General features: G+C 41.5%; 2 protein-coding genes and 1 pseudogene across 2 annotated transcripts; 2 read left to right on the top strand and 1 right to left on the bottom strand.

Annotated features, from left to right (window-relative positions):
• Positions 1-5,164: 5,164 nt before the first annotated feature.
• On the bottom strand, positions 5,165-5,496 carry LOC148108560 (tubulin beta chain-like). Its single transcript, XM_087869677.1, has 2 exons — positions 5,375-5,496; positions 5,165-5,333 (listed from the first exon to the last, which is right to left on the bottom strand). The coding sequence occupies exons 1-2, from the start codon at positions 5,494-5,496 to the stop codon at positions 5,165-5,167; spliced, it is 291 nt and encodes a 96-aa protein (XP_087725803.1).
• A 5,097-nt stretch (positions 5,497-10,593) lies between these two features.
• On the top strand, positions 10,594-11,535 carry LOC123787998 (olfactory receptor 1J1-like). Its single transcript, XM_045791008.2, has one exon. It carries the CDS (start codon positions 10,594-10,596, stop codon positions 11,533-11,535), a length of 942 nt encoding a protein of 313 aa, XP_045646964.2.
• Positions 11,536-15,202: 3,667 nt separating this feature from the next.
• LOC123788073 (olfactory receptor 1J4-like) lies at positions 15,203-16,364 on the top strand (annotated as a pseudogene).
• Positions 16,365-19,900: the final 3,536 nt, after the last annotated feature.

Here is a 19,900-nt window from a genome sequence, read left to right as displayed (position 1 = left end):
TTCCAAAGTGGTTGTACCAACTTGCATTCCCACCAACAGTTTAAGAGGGATCCCCTTTCTCCACATCCTCTCCAACATTTGTTGTTTCTTGTCTTGTCAATTTTTGCCATTCTAATTGGCATAAGGTGGTATCTCAATGTGGTTTGATTTGAATTTCCCTGAAGGCTAATGATTTTGAACATCTTTCATTCACCTTTTTCCTAGATATTTTATATTTGTGTGCAATTTAAAAATGTAATAATTTAAATTTCATATTCAATCTTTCTAAAATATAGAAACATAGTTGACTTTTCTAAGTCAAAGTCGATATATAACTGTACTGAATTCACTATTCTTATAATTTGTATATTGTTTTGGATATTTTTGGTAAGCCATGAAATTATCAGTGAATAATAATTGAGTTCTACACTCTTAATATTTAGACTATTTCCTTATATTTACTCAATGTACTAGTTAAAGCTTCTGCTATAATCTTTTATTCTTGCAACTTTATATAATAAAATTTAGTTCAATGATTTTTAATAAATTTACTGAGTTGTAACCTAGATGAAATTGATTAATTCCCAGAAACATACAACCTACCAAGATTGAATGATAAAAGAAAGAGAAACCTTGAAGAGACCATAACAAATAAGGAGATTGAGGGGCACCTAAGTGGTTCAGTTGGTTAAGTGTTTACCTTTGGCTCGAGTCATGATCCCAGAGTCCGGGGATCGAGCCCCACGTTGGTCTCTCTACTTAGTGGGGAGTCTGCTTCTCCCTCTCCCTCTGTCTGCCACTCCCCCTGCTTGTGCTCTCTCTGTCTCTGGCTGTCAAATAAATAAATAAAATCTTCTAAAAAAAATAAGGAGATTGAATCAGTGATCGTAAACCTCCCAGTAAAGAAGAGCCCAGGACCAGACGGTTCCACTGGTGAATTCCATCAAATATTTAAAGAAGAATTAGCACCAACTCTTCCTAAAATCTTCCAAAAAATTAAGAGGGAACACTTACAAACTCATTTTAGGAGGCCAGCATTACCCTAGTACCAAAGCCAGCCAAAACCACTGCATGAAAAGAAAACTAAAAGCCAATATCTCTGCACAGTGAAGGAAACAACCAACAAAACTAAAAGGTAAACTACAGAATGGGAGAAGGTATTTACAAATGACATACCTGATAAATGGCTAGCATCCAAAATATATAAAGAACTTACACAACTCAACACCCCCAAACAAATAATCCAATAAAATATGGGCAGAAGACAGGAACAGACATTTCTCCAAAGAAGACATCCAGGTAGCCAACAGGCACATGAAAAGATACACATCATCAGGGAAATGCAAATCAAAACTATAATGAGATATCATCTCACACCTGTCAGAATGGCTAGTATCAAAAATACAAGAAACAAGTGTTGATAAGGATGTGGAGATAAAGGGACCCTCATGCACTGTAGGAGGCAATGCAAACGGGTGCAGCCACTGTGGAAAACAGTATGAAGGTTCCTTAAAAAGTTAAAATTAGAACTACCCTATGACCCAGTAATCACACTACTGGTATCTACCCCAAAAATACAAAAAACAAAACAAAACAAAACAAAACAAAACAAAAAACCAAAAAACCCCCTAATTCAAAGAGATACAAGCATGCCTATGTTTATAGCAGCCTTTTTTTTTTTTTTACAATAGCCAAATTATGGAAAGAGCCCAAGTGTCCACTGATAGGTAAATAGATAAAGAAGAGGTCATACACACACACACACACACACACACACACACACACACAGAAGAATATTAGTCAGCCATAAAAAGAATGAAATCTTGCCATTTGCAATGTCATGAATGGAGCTAGAGAGTGAAATGCTAAGGAAATAAATCAAAGAAAGCCAAATACCATATGATTTCACTCATATGTGGAATTTAAGAAACAAAACAAATGAGCAAAGGAAAAAAGAGAGCAATAAACCAAGAAAAAGAGTCTAAACTATAGAGAACAAACTGATGGTTATCAGAGGAGAGGTGGGTAAGGAATAGGTGAAATGTGTGATGAGGATTAAGGAGCACACTTGTTATGGTGAGCACTGGGTGATGCATAGAATTGTTGAGTCACTATATTGTACACCTGAAACTACTATATTACTGTATATTAACTATACTGGAGTTAAAATAAAAAATAAAGACAATATCTTGATGAACATGGATGCAAAAATCCTGAACAAAATGCTAGCAGACCAAATTCAACAGCTCATTAAAAAGATCATACTCCATGACCAAGTGGGATTTATCCCTGAGATGCAAAGATGGTTCAATATATACAAATCAATTAATCCAATATACCACATTAACAGAATAGAGAAGAAAAACCACAAACCATTTCAATTGTTGCAGGAAAAGGATTTGGCAAAATTCAGCATCCCCCCCCCCCCACCAAGGGATGTATGTGACGTTCCTCAGGCACTCTTGGCTGCCCTAAAGGACAAAGAAATAGTTGACCTATAGATACCACAATCCTGCAAGACTTAAGTCTCCCTCAGTTTACAAATGTCTTAGCAGTTTACAAGAACCAAGCATTTCTATCAATAACCTAGCTTGTGAAAGGGAATGTAGATACAATTAAGTGTCCTTGTAATCTGCAGGCTCCAGGAAGTTCCCAACTATCTTCATGTTAATGCCTTACTAGAGGGGTAAACAACCTTAACTTGACAATGGCAAGGCCTCTGGTATCTTGTGAGTCTTCTTTAACATATGAAAGTATTTCCTCAACCTCCCTTTGTCCTCACCTCCCCCAACCCCATGGTATATAATCAGCCGCCCCTCACAACCCCGGTGCAGCAGCTCTTTCTGCCCACGGGTCCTGTCCCCGTGCTTTAATAAACCACCAATTTTGCACCAAAGACGCCTCAAGAATTCTTTCTTGGTCGTCAGCTCCGAACTCCACCCCACTGAACCCCATATGTATTCCGTGTCCTCATCACTTTCATGATAAAAACTCTCAACAAAGTAGGAATAGAAGGAATTCACTTCAACATAACTATATGTTGGCTAATTAAACGTAAAAAATAAAATTAAATTTAAAAAATAAAATTTTAAAAAATTAGTTATTTTAATGATTTATTTAAGAGAGAGAATGAGTGAGGGGGAGGGGCAGATGGAGAGCTGAGCAGGGAGCCCAATGTGGGGCTCAATCCCAGGACCCCAGGATCAGGACCTGAGTGGAAGGCAGAGACTTAACCGACTGAGCCACCCAGGTGCCCCTCAACATAATAAAGTTTATATATGATAAGGCCACAGCTAATACCATACTTAACAGTGAAAAGCTGAAAGATTTTCTTCTAAGATCAGTAAAAAGACAGGAATGCCCATTCTTGCCACTGCTGTTTTTTTTTTTAAAAGATTTTATTTATTTATTCGACAGAGATAGAGGCAGCCAGCAAGAGAGGGAACTCAAGCAAGGGAGTGGGAGAGGAAGAAGCAGGCTCTCAGCAGAGGAGCCTGATGGGGTTCGATCCCACAATGCGGGGATCACGCCCTGAGCCGAATGCAGACGCTTAACCGCTGTGCCACCCAGGCGCCCCTCTTGCCACTGCTGTTTAACATAGTACTGGAAGACATAGAGCAATTAAAAGTGATATTTATAACTATAGAGGTGTGTTAGTTAACTTAAAGGAGAACAAAGTGGGAGGTATTTCACTCCCTGATTTAAAAATCTACTGTAAATCTACCATCACCAAGAAAGTGTAGCACTGGCATAATGATAGACATACAGAACAATGAAACAGAACTGAGGGTCCAGAAACAAACCTCATAAGGAACAAACCTTACTTTTATCATCAACTGGTTTTTGATACAGGTGTGAAGGCAATTCAAGGCAATTCAATGAGGGAGGGATAAACTTTTCAACAAATGGAGCTGGAGAAATCAGATATCCTCATGTAAAACCTTCAACTTAGACCCTTACTTCATACTATACACAAAAGTTAAATTAAAATGGTTCATATACAAAAATATTAAGAGCTATAAGGCATTTAGAAAAAAATAGGAGAAAATATGTATTTCCTTGGGTTAGGCAAAGATTGCTCAGATGATCCATAAAAGAAAAAATGAGAAATTGGACTTCATCAAAGTTCAAAACTTCTGCTCCAAGAGAGACACCATTAAGAGAATGAAAAGAAAGACACAGATTAGGAGAGAATATTTGAAAATTATATGTATTTATTTTTTTCTTTTTTTAACTTAAATTAACCAAGGTATAGTACTTTAGCTTTTGATATAATGTTCAATGATTTATTAGTTGAATATAACACCCAGTGCTCATCATATCACATGCCCTCTTTAATTCCCATCACCCAGTTACCCCAGCCCCCCATCCACCTCCTTTTCCACAACCCTCAGTTTGTTTCCCGGAGTCAAGAGTCTCACATGGTTTGTCTCCTCTGATTTCTTCCCATTCAGTTTTCCCTCCCTTCCCCTGTGGTCCTCTGCACTATTCCTTATGTTCCACGTATGAGTGAAACCATATGATAATTGTCTTTCTTTGCTTATTTCACTTAGCATAATCCCCTCTAGTTCCATCCATGTCGATGCAAATGGTGAGTATTCATCCTTTCTGATGGCTGAGTAATATCCCACTGTATACATGAACCACATCTTCTTTATCCATTCATCCTGTGAAGGACATCTCGGTTGCTTCCACAGTTTGGGTATTGTGGACATTGCTGCTGTGAACATTGGGGTGCAGGTGCCCCTTCTTTTCACTACATCTGTACCTTTGGGGTAAATACCCAGTAGTGCAATTGCTGGAAAATAGGGTAGCTCTATTTTTAACGTCCTGAGGAACCTCCATACTGTTTTCCAGAGTGGCTATACCAGCTTGCATTCCCACCAACAGTGTAAGAGGGTTTCCCTTTCTCCACATCCTCACCAACACTTGCTGTTTCCTGTCTTGTTAATTTTATTCATTCTGACTGGTGTAAGGTGGTATCTCATGTATTTATATAAGGGTCTAGTCTCCACCTGGAATGGATAGAAAACTTCATACACAAATACCTCATGCTGTAGCGCATGTGCTGTCAAGACAGGAAGAAGAGCAGTGAACACACAGTGAGACATGGCCATCAGAGAACAGGTTGTGAGTAAATAAAGAGTATGCACAGCTTCCATGTTGTACTGGGTACCAGACAGCTTTAGGCCACCTCCTCCTCTGCCTTCTCCTCAAATTCACCCTCCTCCTTGGCCCTGACATCCTGGTACTGCTGATACTCGGACACCAGGTCATGCATGCTGCTCTTGGCCTCAGTGAGCTCCACCTCATCCATGCCCTTGCTTGTGTACCAGTGCAGGAAGGCCTTGCACCTGAACATGGCCATGAACTGCTCTGAAACATGCACTTAAACAGCTCCTGGATGGTGGTGCTGCTGCCCATGAAGGTGGCAGACATTTTTGGCTCCTGGGACTGAATGTCACAGGGGAAAGACAGAATGGCAGCTATTTTCACATTGTTGGGATCCACATTCATTCTTTCACATGTAGATATCCAGTTTTCCAACACCGTTTATTGAAGACTATCCTTTACTCATTGTGTATACACTTGGTTCCCTTGTCAAGGCTTAGTTGATGGCCTATGCATGGTTTTATCTCTGGGCTCTGTATTCTGTTCCATGGTCTATATGTTTTCATGCCAATAACATACTGTGTTGATTACTATAGGTCTGTATTATAGTTTGAAGTCAGAAAGTGTGATGCCTCTAACTTTGTTCATTTTTCCCAAGATTGCTTTGGCTTTTGTGGATTTTTTGTGGTTCTCTAAGAATGGAAAGAATGGTGGCAGTGTAATACGTGCTCTAATGCAGTTTGGGGTCAGTGGTGTGGGAGTCTACAAGGTTAGTACTACTCTATCTGGGCCTTTCTATGATGTATGGAGAGACAGATTCCATTGCTGGGTTCTTCAGGTCAAGGATGTTCATGGCCTCTCCAGGTTCTCATGACCAGGCAGAGGGGAGGCCAACATGTCACTGACACCAGGGACACTTTCTCCTGGGACTTTTGTGGTTCAGCCCCTTTTGGCCCCTGCACAGGATCCATCTCAAGAGGGAGGCAAGAAATTGGGCAATTACTTCTGTTGGCTTCTTCTCTAACCAGAAGCTTGAGGTTGTGTTCCCCTGGGTCTTTGTCTTATTGGTAAATGTGAATCTTCCTGCTCATTTTCTAGTGCTTCTGAACAAGCATGAAAGGTGCTAAAACCCTCAGGCCATGAAGGCATAACAGGGGAGTATTCGGGTAACAGCCTGGACCAGCAAGAATTGACATAGATCAGAGTAAGGTGGGGAACCATCACTAGATCTAGATACATGCATTTATGTGAGGACTAGGAGACAATGTATTTATGTTGCTTGTGTTTTTAGAGGCTGACTTGCACACTGACCTTTATGATGCTGTTAGCCACATGTGGCCATAAAATTAAAATTAATTGAAATCAAAATTTTCATTCCTCAGTTGTAGTAGCTCCATTTCAAGTCCTCAGTAGTCACATGGGGCTAGTGCTGCTACAGTGGACAATGTAGACAGAGAGCATTTCCATCATTGTGGAAATTCCTATTGTATAGTGCTGATGATAGATCATGGAAAGCTGGAAATCTCCTGCCAATGCATATACGTGTCTTGTGTGGGTGTGTGTATGTTGCTTCTTTTTAGGTTGCTTGTATGTTGTGTTGGACTACATGTGATTCTTACTGTGTGTAGTGAGGTTTTCTGTGTGTGTGGTTTGTGAGTTGCCCGGACGACTGGATGTGGTCTTTGCATGACTTTTTAAATAGCTTGAATGACATGTAACTGATAGAAAAAACTACAAAATTAATGTATGCAATTTAATGAGTTTGGACATATGCATATACATTCGAAGCTATTACCACAATCCAGGTAATAGATAATCCATCACCTCCAAAAATTTCCTTGTGTCCCGGTTTTTTTTCTGGATAAAAAAACTTAAAATGAGATTTACTCTTTTAATGAATTTTTAAGTGCACAATGAAGTACTGTGGACTACAGGTACGATGCTGTAGAGCAGGCCTCTCGAACTAATTCATCTAAGTACTGAAACTTCATATCTTTTGAATAACAGCTATACCTTTTCCCCCCTCCCTTTGGTAGTTACTATTTATTCTCTCTTTCTATGAGTTTGACTCTTGTAGACACCTCATAAAAGTGAAATCATACAATATTTGTCCTTCTGGAACTGGCTTATTTCACTTAGCATAATGTCCTCCAGGTTCATCCATATTGTCACAAATGGAAGGATTTCCTTCTTTTCTAAGGTGGAATAATATTCCATTGTATGTTTATACCACATTTTCTTTATCCATTCTTTTGTTGGCGGACATTCGGATTGTTTCCATAACTTCACTGTTGTGAAGAGTACTGCAATGAGCATGGAAGTGCTTTTGATATCCCTTTGAGATCTTGATTTCAATCCTTCCTAAAGGTATATACCCAGAAGCAGGATGCAAGATGGTGTGGTAGTTCTATTTTCAATGTTTTTTTTTTAATGTTTTTTTATTATATTATGTTAGTCGCCATACAGTTCATCCCCGGTTTCCGATGTAAAGTTCGATGATTCATTAGTTGCATATAACACCCAGTGCACCATGCAATACGTGCCCTCCTTACTACCCATCACCAGTCTATCTATTTTCAATGTTTTGAGGAAACTCCATACTGTTTTCCATAGCAACTGACCATGGAGATGAGCAACTGGAGATGAGTATACGTCAGATAGGGCCATAAGCACAGCACCTTGGGTTTATTTGTTTCTGTGTTACTCTGCGTGTCTTTTTGTGTGTGTGTGTGTGTTGTGTATGCACTTGACCTAGGGAAAGTGCCCTGCAGCCTGACTCCTCTCTTGTCTCAGCTCTAGACATAACAGGAAACTCCAAGGAAAGTCCTCTTTATGCAAAGTTGATGGAAATTTGTCCATGTGGTTTGAAGGCTACTGAACTGCTCCAGTGCCCCCAATTTTCTTCACTGACCTTCAGTGATTTCCACATTTCCACTTTGGGTAACATGGTGTAGCTAATTCTGGAACCTTGTCTAGTTACACAGTGACTGTGAATTCTGATACAGCTCCTTGGGCCAATGACATCTGTAATATCTTGTTCTCTGGGGCCACATCATTGGGCAGATTCTCATGTCACTTACATCACATGTACACTCAGAACTCAGCCACTATGAAGTGCAGAGATGGAAGGGGAGAGACAGAATGGCAGATATGAAGGGAGTTATTTATTGGCAAATTTATTAAAAATGTGGTGAGTTAAGTGCTGTGGATGTACTAATCTCAAGGGACCATGGTCTGGGCCTTCACTATTTCCCTGGATGTGGGCGAGACCACAGAAGTAAAGACATATTATCAGGAAGTTACTTAATCTTGCTTGATGGCATATTTATACCTCTGTTATCTTTAATTCCTGACCTATGATCTTGGTCATTCATCCTGCCAAAACAGTGAGCTTATTTATTCTATTTTTTGGTCACCCTCTTGTTTCTTATTGTTGTTGTTTTATTTAAATTCAATTAGCCAAGGTACAGTACATCATTAGTTTTTGATACATTGTTGAATGATTCATTAGTTGAATATAACACCCAGTGCTCATCACATCATGTGCCTTCTTTAGTCACCCTCCTTTTAAATGCAATCTTTATTTTTTCAAAGTTTTTTTTTTTAGGGGCACCTGGGTGGCATCTGCCTTTGGCTCAGGTCATGATTCCAGGGTCCTGGGATCAAGTCCCGCATTGGGCTCCCTGCTCAACAGGGAGCCAGCTTCTCCCTCTCACTCTGCCTGCCGCTCCCCATGCTTGTGCTTTCTCTCTTTCTCTCTGTGTCAAATAAATAAATAAATAAATAAATAAATTTTTAAAAAGATTTTAAATTTATTTATTTAGGAGAGACACACAGAGAGAGAATGAAAACTGGGGGAAAGGCAGAGGGAAAGGGAGAGAGAGAATCCCAAGCATACTACTTGCTGAGCTCAGAGCCTGACACAGGGCTCAATCCCAGGATCCTGAGATCATGACTTGAGCTGAAATCAAGAGTTGGATGTTTAACCGAGTGTGCCATCCAGGTGCTCCAAAAGATTTTATTTTTAAGTAATGTCTATACCCAGCATAGGGCTTGAACTCAAAACCCTGAGATCAAGAGTGGCACGTACCGGGGCGCCTGTGTGGAGCAGTCGTTAAGTGTCTGCCTTCGGCTCAGGGCGTGATCCCAGTGTTCTGGGATCGAGCCCCACGTCAGGCTCCTCCGCTAGGAGCCTGCTTCTTCCTCTCCCACTCCCCCTGCTTGTGTTCCCTCTCTTGCTGGCTGTCTCTGTCAAATAAATAAATAAAATCTTAAAAAAAAATGAGGTAAACTCAGCAAAAAAAAAAAAAAAAAAAAAGAGTGGCACGTACCACTGACTGAGCCAGCCAGGCACCCCTTGAGTCAATAATTTGTTAACTCTTATTGATATATTTTCTATCTTAAAACATTTTTATTGTGGTGAAATATATAATTTAAAATTTGCCATGTAAGTAATTTTTAAGTGTACAGTTCTGTGGTATTAAGTACATTCACACCATCACCACCATCTACTTCCAGAACTTCTCCTGTCTTCCCAAGCTGAAACTGTATACATTGAACAATAACTTCTCATTTCCCTTCCCTCTAACTGCTGGCCACCACCATTCTACTTTTCGTCTCTATGAATTTGACTATTCTAGGATCTCATGTGGGTGGAATCACACAGTATTTATAATTTGATGACTGGCTTATTTTACTCAGCATAATGTCTTCAAGGTTCATCCACATTGTAGCATGTGTCAGGATTTCCTTCTTTCCACTCCACTGTATGCATATACCACATTTTGTTTATCCATTCCTTCCCTTCCCTTCCCTTCCCTTCCCTTCCCTTCCCTTCCCTTCCCTTCCCTTCCCTCCCCTCCCCTCCCCTCCCCTCCCCACCTCTCCCCTTCCTCCCCTCCCTTCCCTTTTCCTTTCCCTTTTTTTGATAATAGTCAATCTAATGGTGGGAAGTGAGTTTATGTATTGAGGACTTATTTTGTACATATAATGTTTCTTTAATCTTCTCAGTGCTATAAATGGCAAGCAGGCTTATGTCTGTGAGAAAGACAGAGAGGGCGAGCAACAATCACGATAAGCAAGAACCAGGTACAAGCTCATAAGCAGCCAGGCTGCAGAGCCATGCTCTTGATCAGGACTGTGAGGCTGCTCACTGGAATGTGGACTCCCCAGAGGACGGGACTGTGTCTTATCTATGATTTTCTCCCTAGCGCCTACAACAGTGTCTCTGTATGTGTAAAAAACACCAATAAAGAATGAGCTGTTCCTGATTCCCACTGAAGAGTTGGATGTCACATTCTTTCTCCAAGTGGCTGTGTCAGGGTACAGACAAATCTCATTGCATACCTCCCACAAGGCTGGATGAGTGCGAGGCAATACTTGTCGGAACTCTGACATAGTCACTTGGAGAAATATGTGACCACAGGGTAATTGCTATGCTTAGTATTTCTAAGTGCCTGACATTTCCCATTTCTCTTTATTCCACCAGGAGAGAAAAGCAGCATGAGGAAGGAGAACCAGAGCAGCGTGTCCAAGTTCCTCCTCCTGGGGCTCCCCATCCGGCCAGAGCAGCAGGGTCTGTTCTTTGCCCTCTTCCTGGGCATGTACCTGACCACGGTGCTGGGAAACCTCCTCATCATCCTGCTCATCAGGCTGGACTCTCGCCTCCACACCCCCATGTACTTCCTCCTCAGCCACTTGGCCTTCACTGATCTTTCCTTTTCATCTGTCACCATCCCAAAGATGCTCATGAACATGCAGACTCAGCACTTATCCATTTCCTATCCAGGATGTATTTCACAGACGTATTTTTATATACTCTTTGGTTGTGTTGATAATCTCCTTCTCGCAGTGATGGCATATGACAGGTACGCAGCCATTTGTCACCCTCTACACTACACCACCATCATGAAGGAGGACCTGTGTGTGCTGTTGGTGGCTGGCTCCTGGATTCTCTCCTGTGGCAGTGCCCTCCTGCACACCCTCCTCCTGACTCAGGTGTCCTTCTGTGCTGACAACATCATTCCCCACTTTTTCTGTAGCCTCCCCATCCTACTCAAGCTGTCCTGTTCCAACACCTCTCTTAATGAGCTGGTCATATTTACTGCAGGGGCTGCGGTTGTCATTTTTCCATTGAGTGGTATCCTGGTCTCTTATGGCCACATTGGGGCCTCTATTCTAAAGGTCCCCTCTACCAAGGGCATCTGCAAAGCCTTGTCCACCTGTGGCTCCCACCTCTCTGTGGTGTCTCTATTCTATGGAACAATTATGGCACTGTACTTTTCCTCCTCATCGAGCAACTCTAATGACAAAGACATGATTGCCTCACTGATGTATACAGTGGTCACCCCTATGTTGAACCCCTTCATCTACAGCCTAAGGAACAGAGACATGAAATTGGCTCTGGGGATTCTTTTCAGAAACAATATCCTTTTCACCAAGTGAGAATCACCTAATTGTGTTATTTCACCTACTGACCTTGTCAGAGATGCCTTCTTGAAAAATTGTGTGTTGATTACCCATGTATCCTGCCCTTTAAATGGGCAGTTATGTTATAGGACCTGACCCATTTCAATTTGGTCACATCTAGCTTTTAATTATAACTCACAGTTTCTATCTATTGAAGTAAATGAGATATAAATTAGCTCTCTATTTCCTGTTTATCTATTATTTCCCAAAGCTACAAATATTCAGTAAAGTATCTAATGTTTAGTTTTAGAAAGTCCAGAATGCCTACGTTCTTAATGCAGTAGCTAGAAAATAAAGTGTTTTTGATAGTTTTCTAAAACTTAAACTTAAATTTGATTTTGCCTATGACAAGAAATTAATAGGGGAGCACAGAGGAGTCCATCAAGTCACCTAAGTTCTCCATTCTAGGAAGATTGCAATTTTCCACTTTAAATTGGATTTTTGTAGTGAGAATATCCTTTATCTGCCTGATTAATTTTAATTTGGGAAAATGAGTGTTGTCTTGTTCCCAAACTGAGAGCTTCTATTTCTAAGAAGGAAAAGATAAATACATGAATTCATAACTCATGCACACAAAAATATTTACCATTTGACTACTATAAGCTAGGCAATTTTCCAAGCTCTGCGCATGCAAGTTAAAAAAGGAAAAGCCCACAGAATGGGAGAAGATATTTGCAAATGACACTTCAGATAAAGGGCTGGTATCCAAGAGCTATAAAGAACTTCTCAAACTCAACACCCAAAAAACAAATAATCAAATCAAAAAATGGGCAGAAGATATGAACAGACACTTTTCCAATGAAGACATATGAATGGCTAACAGACACATGAAAAAATGTTCAACATTATTAGCCATCAGGGAAATTCAAATCGCAACTAATGAATCATGGAACTTTACATCAAAAACCAGGGATGTACTGTATGGTGACTAACATAATATAATAAAAAATATTATTAAAAAAAACCACATTGAGATACCACCTTACACCAGTTAGAATGGCAAAAATTGACAAGGCAAGAAACAACAAATGTTGGAGAGGATGTGGAGAAAGGGGATCCCTCCTACACTGTTGGTGGGAATGCAAGTTGGTGCAGCCACTTTGGAAAATAGTGTGGAGGTTTCTCAAAAAGTTAAAAATAGAGCTACCCTATAACCCAGCAATTGCACTACTGGGTATTTACCCCAAAGATAACAGATGTAGTGAAAAGAATGACCATATGCATCCCAATGTTCATAGCAGCAATGTCCACAATAGCCAAACTGTGGAAGGAGCCGAGGTGCCCTTCAACAGATGAATGGATAAAGATGTGGTCCATATATACAATGCAATATTACGCAGCCATCAAAAAGGATGATTACCCAACATTTGCATCCACATGGATGGAACTGGAGGAGATTATGCTAAGTGAAATAAGTCTAGCAGAGAAAGACAATTATAACATGTTTTCACTTATTTGTGGAACATAAGGAATAGCAGGGAGATCATTAGGAGAAGGAAGGGGAAAATGAAGGGAGGGAAAACAGAGGGGGAGACGAACCATGAGAGACTATGGGCTCCAGGAAACAAACTGAGGTTCTGGCGGGGGGGGGGGCGATGGGCTAGCCTGGTGATGGGTATTAAGGAGGGCATGTATTGCATGGAGCACTGGGTATTATATGCAAACAATGAATCATGGAATCTACAACAAAAGCTAATGATGTGCTGTATGGTGACTAACATAATATAATAATAAAAATATTTGTCTGACACAGTGTTCATTAAATGTCAATTATTCTCAGTGTGAAGATCTAGGAAGATACTAGGAAGCAGTGACGGTAAATCAGGTAACTGTGAATTCTAACAGACACCTCCAGTTCTTCAGTATTTCCCACATTCCAGATCCCAGGTCCCACTCTCAGGTATCTTCCTGTCCATGAATACCGAGACCTGAGCCAGCTTCAAGCACCAGACACAGATGGAGAGAGAGGAGAACTGAAGTAAGATTTATTTCTTGGCAAAAAAAGATGAACATGTACTAAGTCAGGTTCCAGCAGGGAATTTACCCCAGTGATAGGAAATGAACTCAGGAACTCCTCTGAGAGTGTGAGCACTCAGACAGGTTAACACAAGGTTTTTGTTTTGTTGGTTTTTTTAAAATAATTTTTTATTATGTTATATTAGTCACCATACAGTACATCCCTAGTTTTTGATGTAATGTTCCATGATTCATTACTTGCGTGTAACACCCAGTGCACCATGCAATGCATGCCCTCCTTAATACCCATCACCAGCCTATCCCAATCCCCCACCCCCTCCCCTCTGAAGCCCTCAGTTTGTTTCCCAGGAAGGGAGGGTAAAGAGAAGGGGGAATGAACCATGAGAGACTATGGACTCTGGGAAACACTCTGGTTAACACAAGTTTTAGATCAGCTACTTGGTCTTTCGTGCTGATCATCTCATAATGTTGTTTCATGAAATCCTTAAATTTGATTCTGGTTTTATTTGTCCTGTCATAAAAATAATCGCTAAAACTTTGTGTGTTTATTTTATGTAGGACTGTACTTGGATACTAACGTGTATTGAATTAGAGATCTCTTATTAACGTCTACAAATGTGTGATATTGGTATCTTTACATTATAGAAGCATAACATTAGGCCAAGAGAGATTTAGCTCCACAAGTCATACCGCTAGCAAGTGGTGGAGCCGGAATCTCAACACAAACAATCTGGCTGTAGACCCATACCTTCAGTCTGTCCTCTGTCAGGTGTTCTTTCAAGGGTCAGCATCCTGGGGGGAGACGGCCCGTGTGTCCTATTTATTCTTATATCTCCAATTAGTAGCATAATGCCAGGAACATGGTTGGTTAAAAACAAGTAAGAATGATTTTGCTCTTGGGGTGCTTAGGTGGCTCAGTCAGTTAAGTGTCTGACTCTTGATTTCAGCTCAGGTTATGATCTCAGGGTTGTGGGATGGAACCCTGTGTCAGGTTCCATGCTGCATGTGGAGCCTGCTTGAGATTCTCTCTATCTCCTTCCCTCTCTCTGACCCTCTCCTCCCCCCTCCTTCTAAAAAAAAGATTTTGATTTGGTTTCCACTAAAAGGAATCATGTTGGGCATTGAGGGTTGGTCTTGTACTTTGGCAACACTAGGGGATGATAGAAATTCAGACAGTTTTTTGAATTTTTTTTTTTAGGAGAAAATAAGGATAATGCTAAGTGAAATAAGTCAAGCAGGGAAAGACAATTATCATATGTTTTCACTCATTTATGGAACATAAGAAGTAGGAAGATCGGTAGGAGAAGAAAGGGATAAAGAAAGGGGGGGTAATCAGAAGGGGGAATGAAGCATGAGAGACTATGGACTCTGAGAAACAAACTGAGGACTTTAGAGGGGAGGGGGTGGGGGAATGGGATAGGCTGGTGATGGGTAGTAAGGAGGGCACGTATTGCATGGTGCACTGGGTGTTATACGCAACTAATGAATCATGGAACTTTACATCAAAAACCAGGGATGTACTGTATGGTGCCTAACATAATATAATAAAAAAATATTATTATTAAAAAAAAAAGAAAATAAGAAACCTCATTGTGGTGGCTATTATCAACTCCCAAAGTCTCTGACATTTCCTTATCCCTTCAGCCCCAGAAGACAGAAGAGGAGCATGAGGCTGGAAAACCAGAGCAGTGTGCCTGAGTGCCTCCTCCTGGGGCTCCCCAACCAGCCAGAGCAGCAGGGCATGTTTTTTGCCCTGTTCCTGGGCATGTACCTGACCACGATGCTGGGGAACCTGCTCATCGTCCTGCTGATCAGGCTGGACTCTCACCTCCACACCCCCATGTACTTTTTCCTCAGCCACTTGGCCCTCACGGATATCTCCTTTTCATCTGTCACAGTCCCCAAGATGCTGATAAACATGCATACTTGGGATCAATCCATCCCCTATGCAGGGTGTGTAACACAGATGTATTTTTCCGTATTTTTGTCTGTATTGATAATCTCCTTCTTGGAGTGATGGTGTATGACAGTTATGTGGCCATCTGCCATCCTCTATACTACACTACCATCATGCGAGAAAACCTGTGTATCTCACTAGTGGCTGTGCCCTGGTTATTCTCGTGTAGCAGTGCAATGTCCCACACCCCCAGCCTGGCCCGGCCCCATGTCCTTCTGTGCTGACAACACTATCCCTCATTTCTTTTGTGATCTTGCTGCTCTGCTCAAATTGTCCTGTTCTGACACTTCCATCAATGAGCTGGTCATCTTCACTGTGAGGGCACTGGGAATCATCATACCACTGACAGACATCCTGATCTTTCATGTCCTCATTGGGGTCTCCATCCTGAGGGTTTCCTCTACTAAGGGGATCTGTAAAGACTTGTCCACCTGTGGTTCCCACCTCTTTGTGGTATTTCTGTTCTATGGGACAATTATGGTTTTGTACATTTCCCCATCATCAAACAACTCCAATGACAAAGACATAATTGCTTCAGTGATGTACACAGTGGTCACCCCCATGCTTTTTTTTTTTTTTAAGATTTTATTTATTTATTTGACAGAGGGAGACAGCAAGAGAGGGAACATAAGCAAGGGGAATGTGAGAGGGAGAAGCATGCTTTCCACTGAGCAGGGAGCCCGATGCAGGGCTCGATCCCAGGACCCTGGGATCATGACCTGAGCCGAAGACAGACGCTTAACGGCTGAGCCACCCAGGTGCCCCAGTGGTCACCCCCATGCTGAACCCCTTCATCTACAGCCTGAGGAACAGGGACATGAAAGAGGCTCTGGGGAGACTTTTTAGGAGGGACATCTTTTTCTTCAAGTGACAATCACCTCACCTTCTCAGTTTTTAGTTCACCAAATGGCACTGTCAGACATTCCTCTTTGGAATACTATGCAGAGGACCATCCTTTGTGGCTGCACTCCCAACAGCCACGAATGAAACTTCCTGTTGCTCCACAATCTTGCCAGCATTTGGTGTTGCCATGTTGAATTTTGGCTTAATGTTTTTCCCCTCTTGTCTGTAGGAAGGGAGCTAATCTACTGACTTCAGTGATTATCGAGTCCCTTCTACGTGTCCAGACCTGTGCTAGACAGTTGGGCAAAGAGAAAAGTCAGCCTCTGGGGGTAGAGTAAATGAGCCTCATCATATCTGGGGGCAGACGTATGTGTTTAAAGATTGATGATTTTAGGAAGCTTCTGGACTGAGAGAGTCTTGAGCAGGACCTAGAAAATCACGCATTTTGAGAGATGGAGAGTATCTGAAGCAGCCATTTTAGCAATTACGGTGCTGGCAACTTTGTAACTGTGGATTGACATTGAGAATAATAGGGCAAAATGTGGATTTTCTATTATTTGTCAATTTTCTGTAGATTTAGTAAATTCTTTGCTGGAGTGTGAGGTTTCCTCCTCACATAATGGAATGTTAATGGAAACATTCCCATTCTAATCAACTATTATTAAAATCATATTTTACCTTCCCTGGACTCCTACTTTGACACGCTATTTAAATCTAAACTAGTGCACCTGGCTGGTTCAGTCAGAAGAAGAGGTGACTCTTGATCTTGGGGTTGTGAGTTCGAGCCCCACATTGGGTGTAGAGATTACTAAAATAAATAAATAAATAAACATCAATCAATCAATCAATCAATCTGAACTGCTCCTACCCCTTCCTTGCTTTGTTGTATTCCATGACATTTTCCCCTAATTACCATGTCGTGGATTTTATTGTTTTGATTTTTGTGTTTTATTTTGTTGTGCACTGATTTGTTTTGGTTTTTGTTTGCTTCCTCTCCTTAAAATGTAAGTTCTGCCAGATGATGTATTTCTACTTTATTTATTGCTGTGCTCCATAGCCTAGATTGTAACCTTAATGAAGTCTTTAATAAATATTTATCGAAAAGGATGAATGAATGAATGAATGAATGAATTCATTTAATAATCTTCTGATGCTCAGTGCTCTGAAATTTAAAAAATTATTGGTGATAAACCCTAGCATATATTGAACATATCAGTAAGAACTGATAAGAACTCTAAGAACATTGCCTCATTTCATCCTCATAACAACTTCATGAGGAAGGTACTATCCCAATCCCACTATCCCCACTTTACACTTACAGACTGAATTAAACTTTTCAGGAGCTCATAGTAAGTGGCAGTGTCCAAACTCTTTTCTAGGAGTCTCTTTGTCAAGACACCATGGGGTCCATCCTTCCATTCTACCTTCTGAGCAAGGCACAGCTCCTGCCCTACAGAGCTTCTCCAGGTAGTGGGGGATCTGTGAGCTTCACAGGAGGCTGGCATGGGAGCCTTGCTCTCTGATAGAGGAAGTCTGTCCCTGACAGTCTTCCTCTATCTCTGTGTATACTTAAGAATGACTTTGACCCCTCCTGCCAAAGAGAACCACCAGATCAGACAGAAGGAAGCCCAGAGTGTCACTGACATTCAAGACATTGTCCCCAGTGCTCCAGGGGCTCAGCCCCTCTGGTCCTTGCACAGTCTTCTCCCCAGGAGGCCAGCAGGAATTTTTTCAATTAGCTCACGATGACTGTTTCTCTATTGAAGATAATGGGTGTCTTCCCCCTGTGTTTTCTTTCTGCTGTAAAATAATAACCTTCTGCCCATTGTTCTGTTGCTGGTAAATAGACATGCAAGTCTGTGAAGGTCCTCAGGCCTGGGAGGCAGCATCTTGACCTCTGGCTCCTGGATCTCCTGGATAGAAAGCAAGGACTATGGTAACAGCCAAGAACAGAAGGTATCTGAGTTAACTGAGGACTAGCATAGGACAGAAAGGGCCAGGATTCTGTCCCTGTAAGTATGTGTGTGTGTGTGTGTGTGTGTGTGTGTGTGTGTGTGTGTGTGTGTGTGAATATGAGATTAGGTGCATGTGTTCTGTGTATTTCTATACCTGTGTGTCACTGACATGCACAGAGAATTTCTACCTGGGATGTGCATCAATCAGGTAGAAATCTTTGAGCAATGTGTGTGCTTTAGAGGTTACATCTATGTTGTCTGTGTATTTTTTATGTGATTCTGTGTGTTGTGATTTGAATATCTATGACTGTCTGAGAGTACCTGCATGTCTGAATTTCTGTTATATGTTGTTTGTCAGTGCTTTGTACGATTCTGTGCATTGTGTTTTGTACATATGGCAGTGTGTTTATTTATGAACTTTGTGTGACATAGATTTGCACCCTGACAATCTACATCTAAGGCATGTAAGAGAGAAGAGAAAATCATCCAATAATACATGTGTTGGAGTGTGTATGTGTGTGTATGTGAGAGAGAGAGATTGACTATAGGTGTAGAGGTGTTGGTATTATGTTTAATAAACTCACACCTCTACTAAATTCACCCAGAAAGGATGGGGGGAAAGTGAGGGTTTACAACTCTAACAAAGCAACAAAGCAGTATTTGTGTGTGTGCACACGCATGTGCACACCTTTGAATGAACAGTCTCACTTTCTGATGTTCCTCCTGACTCAGACCAGAACCCAGTGAGTCACTTTCAAGGTCAATCGCCCTTAAGCCCCACTGGGGCTACCAGACTATGTGAGCTGAGTGTTCTGATAATGTACCCAGAGCCCTAAATATTTCTCACTCTGGCCTTTAGCATTGTCCATCTTTACACTTTGGAAGCAGGGTAGTCTGGTTACGTGTTCAAGTTCTGGTGTCTTTCGGAGCTGGTGGTTGCCATGCGATTGTTTTGGAGCCTTACATTTGATCTGAAGCCAGCAGTCTTAAATGTGAAAGAGGACAATAATAACATTTGTAAGATATTGTTTATAATAGTTTTATCTGTTTCAGGCACATAGTAAGCACCCAGTAAACAGTAGCCTGCTGTGTAATTATTCCCCTAGGGGAGGCTGACTTGACCGATTCTCCTCCATTCAGGTAACTCTAACATGGGAGGGTATGTTGTGTCAGTGGTAACAGCACACATGTGTAAGGATTCTGTCTCAAACCTTAGGTTATAGCTTCACTGTTGGGTATAGGTTACAGTGCCATTTATACACAAGGTGAAGGTTCCCTTCCTGCTGGTTTGCCCCCGATGCCACAGCACCACATCCACATCGGGTTTTCTGGTTCCCTCCTGCAGCCCACCTCAGAGAAGCCAGAGGTCTTGACTGAAGTCCCACTCAGCAACTGTCAATGAACAGCCAGGCCTTAGTAGGGGAGTGAGGTGGTCACCTCCATCCTCCCAATGTCCTAGTGTCCCTGAGAATCCCCCTGGTCTAGAATACGAATCAACTACTGGATATGCTGCCCTGTGTGTGAATGGCAATTTCCTCCTCCAGATGTGTGGGTATCTGAACTCTGTTAGCCGTTCTCCCCGCACAGCAATGGGAAGGGTGTGCCTCTA

Source organism: Ursus americanus, chromosome 18 (assembly GCF_024610735.1).
Source record: "Ursus americanus isolate L20-20 chromosome 18, mUrsAme1.1.p, whole genome shotgun sequence".
Classification (NCBI taxonomy): Eukaryota; Metazoa; Chordata; class Mammalia; order Carnivora; family Ursidae; genus Ursus; species Ursus americanus.
Note: the sequence above shows the minus strand (reverse complement) of the source record. Positions and strands in the feature narration are given on the sequence as shown.